At 45.2% G+C, this 13,521-nt stretch overlaps 1 protein-coding gene across 2 annotated transcripts in view; it reads right to left on the bottom strand.

The window, feature by feature from the left end:
- LOC137528716 (class I histocompatibility antigen, F10 alpha chain-like) overlaps positions 1 to 13,521 on the bottom strand; it is a 281,912-nt gene that overhangs the window by 173,000 nt on the left and 95,391 nt on the right. For both annotated transcript variants that reach the window (XM_068250228.1, XM_068250227.1), the window contains one exon: positions 8,714 to 8,974. In XM_068250228.1, coding sequence (XP_068106329.1) covers positions 8,714 to 8,974 — 261 coding nt within the window. The remainder of the gene's footprint in view (positions 1 to 8,713; positions 8,975 to 13,521) is intronic.

Here is a 13,521-nt window from a genome sequence, read left to right as displayed (position 1 = left end):
GAATTCCACCCTCACACCTCTCCCTTCTGTGGTCGGGCCTCATCTTTTACTACCTATCATCCGTCTATACATAACCCATTCACCCAGCTACCCAAGGAGTATGATACCTTGGAATCACCTTCTCTTTGTTATACACTTGTTCTCTTCATAGTACCAGAATTAAATGTCCTACTTCCATTTTATTATTTCTATATAAGTGAACTATACACCATCTATTGGGATGGTTTCACCTCAGGTATGTCAGACTCATCTATTTACTAGAAGTCCCTCATCCTTCCCCTCTCCCCCTCAACCATAACCAATTTCTGTCTGGCTTCCTTGAGGTTCCACCAGTCCAATTATACTCCTCATCATTTTACTCCCCATATATTTTATCACAACCAATTCTCACATTCGTGCCTCACTATCTATAATACCCTAATAAGTTTCACCTCAGTGACGTCAAAACTCCTCTATTCATTAATCCTTATTACCTATCCCTCTCCACCCCAACCCCTCTCCTCCTCTCCCCCCTTTAACATCTGTCGTCATTGAGGCTCCACCTTTAACACAATCCACTATTCCCTTATACTTCATCTGTGTAATATTCATCATGTATTTAAAATTTTCCATTCTTGTGTATTTTATTCTCTTTGCTATACAAGTGATGTCTATTTCAATTAAATCCTCCCTTTGTGCTCGTCATATCTCATATCCCCTTCACTCTCTAAAATGTATCCTCCTTCTAAATCACATCCCCCTACTCTATGAGTTCCATTGACTTTTGTGACATACTGTATTACACTAATATTAATAACTGACACAACATATTTACATTTTAAGGTGCAAGACCATCTCTATACCTAATTTTATTACCTGGATAAAACTCATGGCCCCTATCATAGCCCCAAAACATCCGAATTTATCAAACTCTTTCACCGTCCCCATCTCCAGTATCTGCCCAATGCAGGTAAGTTCCAACGTATAATTTCCCATAAGCAATACCTCCCTGCACATAACAACACACGTGATGTTTTTTCCGCAAACACACTGCTATCCAACGCACATTCCTCAACCTCCACATAGCACCTCTAACATCCATCACCCCACACTCCCCATTCATTCTCTTTACTGCAGTGGCTGGATAGTGTACTGGTTAAGGGCTCTGTCGCCTTTAACATGGGAGACCAGGGTTTGAATCCTGGCTAGGTCATGTACCTATTCAGTAAGGAGTTCAAGGCAAGACTCCCTAACACTGCAGGGTGGCCTCCTGAGCGCGTCCCAGTGGCTGCAGCTCTTGAGCGCTTTGTGTCCGACAGGAGAAAAGCGCTATACAAATGTTCAGATTATTATTATTATTATTATTATTATTATTATTTTACTCTATAATCCCCCCAGGGTCTAATTTCAATATCTATACGTTCATTTAAATGTCTTCTCCCTCCGGATTTGACTCCTATTTCCTTCATTCATTATATTCATCCATTCCATTCATCCTCTATATCCCCACACATTCACATCCACCGCCCCCCCCCCCCCCCCCCCAAACTCCAGCCCTTCCACCTCGCCCCACAGGGCACAACCACCTACCCTACATATAATATTTTTCTCCCTCCCCATCCCCCCCACCCCATCCTCCCTTTTACAACCGACAGCAATATCCCTGATCCATCGCGGTGCGGCCCTCTCCAAAATCACCTCCTCTACCATTTTAAATTTACTTAGCTACGGGCCACGCCACACTAGACCTTAACAGTTAAAGTCTCCCCAAACCTCCCCCCCTCCCCCATCAATATACACATGAACATCTTAACATTTTACAATTATAATTATAACTATCCCCACAGTCTCCTACGAAATATCCAAAATACCATGTGGGGAAAAAAAAATCCTTCTCTCCCTCTCAAAAGTCCAACTCCTTTCCTTCGACTCCCCCATCTCCCCTTCCAACTGTACTCCTCCTTTTATCATATCTGGTAGGGAGATAGAAAAAGACCTCAAAATAGCATTTGCCTCAGAACAATGGGGGGGCACGGCAAAACAATTTAATGTTCATATCGCCAACAAAGAAAAAGGAGAGAAGAGAAAAAAAAAAACACCAAAAAACAGTCACTTATTGCTTCATTAATACTTGCGATTCCGTCGACCTCCATCCACCATGTCCTTCTCTGGGTTCCAATCTGGAACCTCAATCGCCTTCATCCCCAGGAAGAGAAACAATTCTGGTAGCTCAGAGGGAAACCGCAGCACAAAAGTCCTAGTATCCCTCCTAATTATCAGGCTAAACGGGAATCCCCACTTATAGGTAATTCCCTCCGCTCTCAAGGCCTGTAAAATCGGTCGTAGGGCCTTCCTCTGCAGCAAGGTACTTAGGGATAGATCCTGGAAAAGTTGAATTTCATGATCTTATATAATCTTTTCCTGTCATGTGGCCGCTTCCATTATAGCCTCTCTGTCCTGGAAATAGTGCATGCAGCATATTAGGTCTCTTGGCATGTCTGAAGCTTTCGGCTGAGACTTCAGGGCTCTATGGCATCTCTCCATCTTCACTGGGTTCTCCGTCGCCCTATTCAATATTTTATTAAATATTTCTGATATACTTTGTCTCAAGTCATCCTGCTTTACCGTCTCTGGTAGGCCCCTTATCCTTATGTTTTCCTTCTGGCTTTGTTTTGCACCTCCTCCAGTTGGTATCGCAGTGCATTGCTAAAAGCAGCTTGCCTCTCTTTTTCCTTATGCAGTTCTCGTAACTCAGCTTGCATTTCCGTCATCTTGGTCTCTATTATGCTAATTCTACCATTCGCCTCCTGGATACTCACACGGAGCGCCTCTACTTCAGCTCTGGTTGCCTGCAGGATCTGATCTGTCTGTTCCACCAAATCCTGCTTCGTGGGCATGCTCTTGAGCTGGTTCCGTATGTCGTCCAGGCTCCCCTGTTTTTTCAAGACCGTCATCTGCGGTGATGTTGCAGGGGCAGAGGGGGCTCGGTGCGTATGTTTTTCCTGGGGTTATCCCGCAGTACCCTCCATCGCTGACCTAGAGAGCAGCTCCTTTACTGAGCGCTGTGCCGTTTTTTGTTTCTCCGCCATACTCTCCTGTCCTTTCCGCTTAGTGCGTCCTGTCATTCCCCTCCAACGCTACTGGGACAAGCTCTCCTTCCACATGCACGTTAGTTCATAGGGGAGGTTCCCTGGACCGCGGAGAACGTAGGAGCACACCCCTCACGTCATCACGTCGCGCTCCACCTCTCCGGGGGGCTTTGCTATTAACCACTAAAGTTGGCGGCCATTGCTTTTAATGTTAAATACGAACACAAACTTTTGAAATTAAAATTTCCATTAAACGCAAATGGCGCCTGTTCACCTGGAACTCTTCACCTCGTGAACTGTTCTGCCATCCCTACACATGGGAGCTAATGATACATTGAAAACCTCAGTTTTAACTAGGACTCTACTGCCTTTGTCCAGTCTGTACTTGAGCCAGGTGGGGGACAGCCCAAAGTGTCCCAATGCGCAAACAGATCCGAGTGAAGGTTGTTTGTGGTGAGTCCATTTTCATAAGAAGTGGTACGGTAGTGGTCACTAGGGTTCAACAATTTTCGGTTTTAAACCGAAAATCGTGATCAAGGGTAAGATGATCTTGAGATCATAAGAGCTGCGGTTTTCTCTGCCGCTGGTACATGCTTTGCTCCCTCCTCCTCAGTTGTGTGTGTAAATAAAACAGAGATATTCCCCTGTAGATGCTGGAGAGGAGGCTAGTGAGGGGTTAATAAATCGGACCATGCCCCCTCCCTCTCCGAGTGACAGCCAGGCTGGTGAATGGGGCAGACAGGGAAGGACGGCTGGTCCCACCCCTTCCCCGGAAGATGAGAAGAGCCAAAGGTGCGCTGCCGGGGAGCCATTGAGGCCTTGTTCACATTACATTACATTCACGTGTCCATCCGTGTTTGGTGGTTTTTTTACAAATTTTTTTTTCCCGGCACTTGTGTGGGCGATTTATTTTTGTGCTTAGCGGTTTTCTAAGCTTTTTTTTCCAAGCGGTTTTGTAATTCATTCACTGATGCAAGTCAGGAAGTGAACTCTTTGACCCGGAAAATAATAAATACGATGTATTAAAAATGCAATCGCCTTATTGTGCGTTTTTGTACGCGCTTTCCGATTTTCCTATATCTTCCATTGAGGCGGAATCGCCCCGAAAATGGTACACTCATTGCTTTTTGAGCCGCACAGTGCACGACCCACGCTGATATGAACCTTCTCATATACATTCATTGTCCACGTGGTCGGGGGTGTTTTTAAAAACAGCACCTGCCCAAAAAAAACGAGAACGCCTGCAGTATGAACAAGCCCTAACACAGTAATTAACTAACGCTTCTGTCTGCTCTCTACCTGGTCGGAGACAGTCTACGGAAACTACTATCACTACGGTTCCCTCTCTGCCGCTGGCTGCTGCCTGGCTGAAGGGTGACAGTGACTGACACTGAAAATGTTACCGCGCTGCTGCTGCTGGCTGGACAGCTTCTACTATTCACCCAACCACTGGTTTCTTCACACAACTATTACACTCATCCCCTGAGCACTGATAGGTTACATGGGGAGTCACACAGTACTGAGCAGTGTATACCTGTAGATAGGAAGTCAGCTAGATATATGTAGAGATAGGGAAATATGATTATATATTCCCCTACCTCTACATATATCTAGCTGATTTCATATCTATACACTGCTCAGTACTGTGTGGCATGACAGCAGTGATTCCCCATATAACTTATCAGTGCACAGGGGAGATGATGAGTGTCATAGTTGAGTGAAGAAGCCAGTGGTCGGGTGATTGGTAGAAGCTGTCCAGCCAGCAGCAGAAAGATGACGTTTTCAGTGTCAGTCACTGTCACTCCCCAGCCAGCAGCACACACAGGACAGGCAGAGAGGGGACCCCAGTAATAGTGGTTGTCGCAGACTGTCCCCCGCCAGGTAGAGAGCGACTGGATGGTCAGAGCAATCTGATCAATCGTTGTGTAGCGAAAATCATGTACAGAATCAAAATCACAATTTCTGACAAAAATCGTGCAATTCAATCTTTTCCTAAAATCATTCAGGCCTAGTGGTCAACCTCTCCCAGGCTGTCACAGTAAAGATAGTGTTTACGTCAAGACACCCATAGGAGCTTATGATACATTGAACACTTCAATTTTATCTGGGAATTTTCGCTCTGCATGTTCCCTACTGGGCTTAGTGCTGTCAGTTTTGTATGCGCCAACTTCTAATATTTTTGTTTTTGATGATTGTAACTTCTACTGCAGAATCAAAAGCTAGGCAGCTCCTGCTGGGTACTTGTCACCATTCACTCATCCCTCCACCTCAGATGACAATGTTGAAGTCATCCCCCTCTGGCAGTAAGTGATGTTCTGCGGCACTTGTCAACACTGAATATTAGAAAAGCCCCGGGCCCTTATACCCTATCGCCAGCCTGCCTGAAAACCCATCCTCACCTCCATCTATCCAAGGTCCATTAGCGAAGGCGTTGTCCCCACATGTTTCAAGAAGTCTGTCATCATCCCCAACATAAAAAAAGAAGGAAATTAACAACTTCATGCCTGTGGACCTCACATCCATCCACATGAAGACCCTTGAAAGTGTAGTCCTGTCCCTCCCTAAAGTGAACACGAGGTGAAAACTGATGAGATAAACAATTATATTTATCCTTCTACGCCTAAGAATTACTTTTTTTTTTAAGTATCCCATGGCTTTATTTTATTTTTAAACATTCACAAAGTAGGTTGAACATTTTACTATCTCTAATCAGTAGGAAGTAGCAGCCTAGTAAGTGTCCCAGAGTCAAAATACGTGAACTATTGACCTTTTTATCTCTCTTCCCTGAGCTCAGAAGTTGAATTCTGCCAGGAAACCTTTTATGGCTGTAATTTTGTTATCAGTGATGTTTATTACAATTGCCGACAAGAAAGAAGCTGTCACTTCCATGCCTAGAAAATAACTATTTCAGGCAGCAAAATGAAACAAGTAAAACAACCTGGTTATTAATGTTTTGTATTGTACATACACATGTTTATCTCATTATGTCACATGTCACCTTGGGTACACTTTGAGCAAACAACAGCCCACCTAGATTTATTCCAGTTTGCATATAGAGAAAATAGGTCCTCTGATGATGCTATTAACATCTGTCTGGAACTCATTGCTGACCATTTTAACAGACCAAACTTGTACGCAAGGATCCTACTCCTGGACTTCAGCTCCGTTTTCAATACAATCTGCCCCTACTCACTGAATGACAACCTCATGGACCTTGACGTTGACCCCACCCTCCACTTACGGATTACAGACTTCCCCACGTACGGGACCCAAGTTGTCATGCTGAGCAACATCTCCTCTTGACCGAAGGTTGCGAGCACCAGTGCTCAAGGCTGCATCCTGTCACCATTCCTGTTCTCTATCTACACAAACAACTGCACCTCCACGGCAAACACTGCTGAGGTAATCAAATTTGCAGATGACGAGCTGTCCTACCGTCCGGAGGTCCCAAAAATATGCTACTGGTGCAAGGAGAACAAGCTAGTCCTTAGAGGAAACATTAGGGGATTTAAAGAGCATGAGATAAACTTACCTGGGGCTTCCTCCAGCCCCTGGAAGGCTATGCGCCCCTCACCGCAGCTCCACTCCAAGCTGGTCTCCCGTGGTCCCCTCTGTAGCAGCCGCCGAATGGACATTGCCTTCCAGGGGCTGGAGGAAGCCCCAGGTAAGTATCATGTTTGTTCATGTTCTTTAAATTCCCTGATGTTTTCTTTAAGACAGCCGAAACCATCAAGATGATGATTGACTTTAGGAAACCATTCCCCTTCCCCCGATCTACATTTATGGCACTGAAGTTGACAGTATCCAACGTTCGTCTCCTGAGCATTACCAATGATCTGAGTTGAAAGACGAACACTGTCTCTGTCCCGAAAAAAAAGCCCAACAACGGGTTCTTCCTTCGCCAACTAAAGACGTTCGGTATGGCTCTGGAACTCCTGAGGTGCATCTACTCTGCCACCCATGAATCTGTCCTCTGTTCGTCTGTCCTAGTCTGGTACACTGGCTCATCCACCAGCAAAAGATACAAACTCCAGAGGGTCATTAGAACAGCGGAGACGATTATTGGGGAAGCCCTTCCATCACCTGACCTCTCCTTCAACTCCAGACTGGGTACTAAAGTAATGAGGATAGCTAAAGATCCCTCACACCCAAGAAATCATTTCCTCAGCCGGCTCCCATTAGGCCATCTCCTCCAGAATCTTGAGACACAGAAACTCCTTCCCAGCAGCTGTCAAAATCCTGAACTCCATCCCCGCTCTCTATTAGGCTGCCGCTATTGGGTGCTCCCTTTGGCTCCCCGTATTGTTGCAATTATTTTTCTGTACTGCCCTTGTGGACTTTTTGATGTATTATGTTATTAGGGGTAATCAATGACATTCTAAAAATTCCAGCTTGCATTCAAATTGAATGCAAACTGTATGCAGCATTGAATCAGGCCAATCAAAATCAGCAGGAAGTGCATTTGATTGGCCGAATTCCCAGATGTACATACAATTTGCATGAAATGTGCATGCAAGCAGGAATTATTGGCATGTTATGCTAGGGTCACAGTGGGACGTTATAGAATGATGTTAGGGAGGCACTGCAATGTGCGAAGGACACACTGCTCTGAGAAGTGTATGCAACGCTCAGAGTGCGGCATTAGCATATCAGTGTAACATGTTGGGTTATGGTAACGCACTGCTGCAGTGACTTACCGCTAAATGCACATGTTACCAGGTAGAGGGAAGCATGATTTCCAATGACTGTATGCTTCACTGTATACAATGTAATGTGTGGTATGACTTTTTTGTTCCATTGTGCTCCTGTTACACAGAGAACACAACTCAATGTTACACTGTGAACCCTGCCTCATAGACTATCTGTATTAGACACACAAGTAACTATGCAGCAGGTGCACATCAGGGGGTAACAAGGAGGATACACATCATTGTATTAATAAATGGGCAGAGATCTGTGCTCAGGGGGAGGCGGCCATACAACCAGCAGCCATGCAGACAGGAACATGTGATCAGGAGGAGAATCGTGTGCTAGAGACAGGAAACAAGTGACAGTCAGGCCTAGAAATACACATTTCAGTCTGCTGAGGGGATCCCGCCCCCCCCAATTGTGCTCCGCCCACACAAGTCATAGATTGATCTAAGCACATCACTGTATCACATCGCAGCTACAGAAAATGTAATGGGGCCCACACACGGTACAACTTCTGAGTTCCCCATTTATTCAACCAAAACGATCGAATCGAGTAAAAGTCAAACAGTATTTTTTTTTTCAATTATAAAAAATAAATGATTATCCTGTTTTTTACATTAAAATCCGATCGGACATGTTGAAGAAATCTTTATATTCGATCTAGCGGAATAATCAAACAAAATTATCAAATCGAAAAAAAATCAAAAACTGTAGCATGTATGGGCAGCTTTAGATAACAGAATACAGTTCAGTCCCTGATGTGTATATTCCGTCCTGCAGGATCACAGGAGACCCGATAACACATTCCATCACACTTGTTATATAATATTCCTCTAGTAGTGATGTCATTATCTATATCCATTCCTTACAGACATTACATCCAGCATGTCTACATATAATACAGTATGGAGTGTGCTGCACATCCTGCATATAATGTGTAAGAATTGTCTCACCTCCAGTCTGGTTGAAGCGCTGCATCAGTATATGCACATTGTGCTTGTTAACAGCCTCAGTGCCTTGTGCTATCTGTGTGTTCGTCTCCCAGTATTCCGGCTCCAGTTTCTTCATCCACTCAGTCTTGGGAAGATTGCGGCGGGTGTCACTGTTATAATTAGTTATCTCCCGATCATCCACATATCCCACTATAGAGTACACAGGCAGCCCGGATCCTGGAGCTGAGACTGCTGTTTTATAATACCGCATAGAGTGACTGTCTGAGAGAGAGAGAGAGACATTGTTACACATAAATATATTCCCATCATACCCACATCACCAGCTGTATAATAAGGACCGGCACACACACAGGGAGAGGGACTATGGGGTCGATGCTCTGCCAGGACCCCTCCCCCGGCTGATATGTGAATAGGCTGAACACAGTGAAGGGGAATTTTCCCTCCTCTATGGGAAATAACAGGGCTGGATGTCTCACTAGGCAATGTGGGCTTGTGCCTACAGGCGACTGAAATGGGGGAGGTGGCTGATGATCACCTGCCCCACCCCCACCCCTCCCACTGTATAACAAATGCTGCTTGCCCCTCCTATAACAAGTCCTAGTCCCACAGCCACTATGGTTAATGAGTTAATGGAAATTCTATGTCAACTTTATGGAAACTTATGCCGCTTGGGGTTGTACCAATGAAATGCAGCAGCTGCTGACTGTGATTGGTACAATGCTGAGCTGCATAATCTGACATAACAGTTTCATCAATTCACAATAATTAGCATCTCAACTACTCACCATCCTATCCTATATAATAAAACCCCTGTGTTTCTGCGTCCTGTCCCCGTGTGTCCCTGCGTTTGCGCTACTGCGCATGTTCCGCAGGGACAGCCTGGGACAGGAGCAGGACGGGCCTGGGGGCGGCCGGGTGTGCGCGCGGGGTGGCGATGACAGACCTAGAGCCCGTTTTTAAATGGGCTAAGGTCACTAGTATAATAATAATCTCCCTGTCCCTGCATCCCCGTGTCCCTGTGTCCATGCATAATGGCCAGCACATATGAGCAGCATGCAGGTGGAGTTGGGATGGCAGGGGGCGGGTGTGTGTGTGCGTTGGAGGTGAGGGGGGCACAGTAAAGGAGGGGGAGCAGTGACAGCACATGGGACTCAGCCATGGAGAGATGGACCGGACTCCTCCCTCCAGTGGCGTAGCTAAGGAGCTGTGGGCCCCGATGCAAGTTTTATAATGGGCCCCCCAAGCACTCTATACATAACAATTTATACGGCGCACCAAAACCTGCCAATGGCAACTACAGTGTCAGAGGTGCAAGAAGGGGATGGGGAATAGTTTGTTAATGATTACCACTATTCAAAGTATCTATAGAAGTGATTATTACCAGCACAGGACCAATAGAGAGCTAATACTGTAGTTGAGGGAGGGCACTTTGGGGCCCCTCTGGCCCAAGGGCCCCGATGCGGTCGCAACCTCTGCAACCCCTATTGCTACGCCCCTGCCTCCCTCCCTCTCCTCGGGTCACACTCTGTGCTCCCCCCTCTATTGACTGAGATGTCCAGCAGTGGCAATAGGGAGTTAGCAATTACTCGCCCTCTGGTTTCTAGGAGATGCTTACATGCCGCCCGGCTGCTCTCTACATCGCCGCTCACAGGAAGGAGTAGTTAACTACTACTTCCTGTGAACAGCGATGTATCACTATACTTGAGCCATAGAATAGGGAAACATGAACATTACCTTGCACATTCACTTGTAACTGACAGCAGCTGATATATAACTGACAGCAACTGGTATAGTTCAGTTTTGACAAAATATTGTCAGAACTGGAAGGGATCACTGTAAGAAGAAAATGGCGAGCTTCTGAGAGGAACTGACGGTATGGTAAGTATGTAATATTCATTTGCAGGTACATCATGTGTTAATTTTAAATAATTTTCTTAGTTCACGTTCCCTTTAACCTCTTGAGGACTGCATTGTTAACCCCCCCCCCTAAAGACCAGGCCATTTTATGTAAAATGGGCCACTGCAGCTTTAAGGCCAAGCTGCAGGGCCACACAACACACAAGTGAGTTCCTTCCCCCCCCCCCCTTTTTTTTTTCTCCCCACCAGTCTGATCGCTCCCCGTGTGTCACACGGCTGTCCCCAGTACAGCGCTGCTGCTGAACGCAGTGCTGTACTATGTAATTAGACGGCAGTTTTGCTGTCTAACAGTCTCCCGAGCGGCAATCGCCACTCGAAGACTGAAGGCTACTACCAACAGCAGGAGATGCGCGCGCAGCCTGTGCGTGATCTCCTGCTACTTGCTGCCCCAGAACTTTACACCAATCGGCGTTAGGTGGTTCTGGGGCTGCGGCCGCAGCCACGCCCATCGGTGTGACGCGGTCGGCAAGCAGTTAAACTTTGCACAGTTGGTCACTGGGTGCCTAGGATAAATATTCAGGAAAGTGGTTGGAGACTACAACAGCCAATTAAAATTAACCTCTTTCAAGGGGAATATTACAATTGTTGCCATTCTTACATTGTTAACAGAACACTATCAAAGTTCACCCTTTTTTTTAACACCTTAAAGGACCTCTGTATACAAATAAGAAGTATGTTTCTTCCAGGGTAAAACGAAACATAAATTACTTTTCTCTTATGTTGCTGTCACTTACAGTAAGTAGTAGAAATCTGACAGAAGCGACAGATTTTGACGTAGCCCATCTCCTCATGGGGGGGTTCTCAGGGTTTTCTTTCATTTTAACGAGAACCTGAACTGAAAATAAAAAGTCAAAATATCCATATACAGGTCATACTTACCTCCTGTGTACTCTACTCCTCAATCTCTTTCTCCTCTCCTGCGTCCTGTTTGGTCCGCTGTGATGAATGGAATTTTCTGTCCTCCATTTTAAAAATGGCCATTACCCCATAACAGCTTCCTGGGCAGCACACAGTTACACTGTAATGTCACTCACTTGAGGCATAGGGAAACATGGACATTACCTTGCACATTCAGTTGTAACTGACAGCTGCTGATATATAACTGACAGCAACTGGTACATTTCAGTTCTGACAAAATATTGTCAGAACTGGAAGGGATCACTGTAAGAAGAAAATGGTGAGCTTCTGAGAGTAACTGATAGTGAGGTTAGTATGTAATATTCATTTGCAGCTATGTCATGTGTTTATTTTAAATAATTTTACTCACTTCAGGTTTCTTTTAAAAGCACTTACTGAATGGCAGTTGCTCCGTCTAACTGCTAAAAAAGTGTGCTGCGAGCAGGAAGGCTGGTCAGCATTTCTGTATAAATCTTTTTCAGGGAATGTCTTTATAAAAAATAAAGGCCATGCTGAGAATCCCCCATGAAGAGATGGACTAGCCCAAAACCTGTCGGTAGATTTCTACTACCTACTGTAAGTGACAGCAACATACAGGTCCTTCTCAAAAAATTATCATATTGTGCTAAAGTTCATTATTTTCTGTAATGTACTGATAAACATCAGACTTTCATATATTTTAGATTCATTACACACAACTGAAGTAGTTCAAGCCTTTTATTGTTTTAATATTGATGATTTTGGCATACAGCTCATGAAAACCCCAAATTCCTATCTCAAAAAATTAGCATATCATGAAAAGGTTCTCTAAATGAGCTATTAACCTAATCATCAAATTAACTCTAAACACCTGCAAAAGATTCCTGAGGCCTTTAAAAACTCCCAGCCTGGTTCATTACTCAAAACCGCAATCATGAGTAAGACTGCCGACCTGACTGCTGTCCAGAAGGCCATCATTGACACCCTCAAGCAAGAGGGTAAGACATAGAAAGAAATTTCTGAACGAATAGGCTGTTCCCAGAGTGCTGTATCAAGGCACCTCAGTGGGAAGTCTGTGGGAATGAAAAAGTGTGGCAGAAAACGCTGCACAACGAGAAAAGGTGACCGGACCCTGAGGAAGATTGTGGAGAAGGACCGATTCCAGACCTTGGGGGACCCGCGGAAGCAGTGGACTGAGTCTGGAGTAGAAACATCCAGAGCCACCGTGTACAGGCGTGTGCAGGAAATGGGCTACAGGTGCCGCATTCCCCAGGTCAAGCCACTTTTGAAACAGCGGCAGAAGCGCCTGACCTGGGCGACAGAGAAGCAGCACTGGACTGTTGCTCAGTGGTCCAAAGTACTTTTTTCAGATGAAAGCAACTTTTGCATGTCATTCAGAAATCAAGGTGCCAGAGTCTGGAGGAAGACTGGGGAGAGGGAAATGCCTGAAGTCCAGTGTCAAGTACCCACAGTCGGTGATGGTCTGGGGTGCCATGTCAGCTGCTGGTGTTGGTCCACTGTGTTTCATCAAGGGCAGGGTCAATGCAGCTAGCTATCAGGAGATTTTGGAGCACTTCATGCTTCCATCTGCTGAAAAGCTTTATGGTGATGAAGATTTCATTTTTCAGCACGACCTGGCACCTGCTCACAGTGCCAAAACCACTGGTAAATGGTTTACTGACCATGGTATTACTGTGCTCAATTGGCCTGCCAACTCTCCTGACCTGAACCCCATAGAGAATCTGTGGGATATTGTGAAAAGAAAGTTGAGAGACGCAAGACCCAACACTCTGGATGAGCTTAAGGCCGCTATCGAAGCATCCTGGGCCTCCATAACACCTGAGCAGTGCCACAGGCTGATGCGTACGTTAAAAAGGGGCGCTGGGAAAAAAGGGCGCTGGGTTTTAAACGATAAACAAGGATAACGTTTAAAAATATAATGTACTATATTTTGTTTAAAAATAATGTTTTATAAAGTTATAAATCATTAAATAATGTGCATGAAATTGGCAATT

Source organism: Hyperolius riggenbachi, chromosome 8 (assembly GCF_040937935.1).
Source record: "Hyperolius riggenbachi isolate aHypRig1 chromosome 8, aHypRig1.pri, whole genome shotgun sequence".
NCBI classification, from domain to species: Eukaryota; Metazoa; Chordata; class Amphibia; order Anura; family Hyperoliidae; genus Hyperolius; species Hyperolius riggenbachi.
The sequence above is the reverse complement of the archived record's forward strand: the minus strand, read 5'-3'. Positions and strand labels throughout refer to the sequence as shown.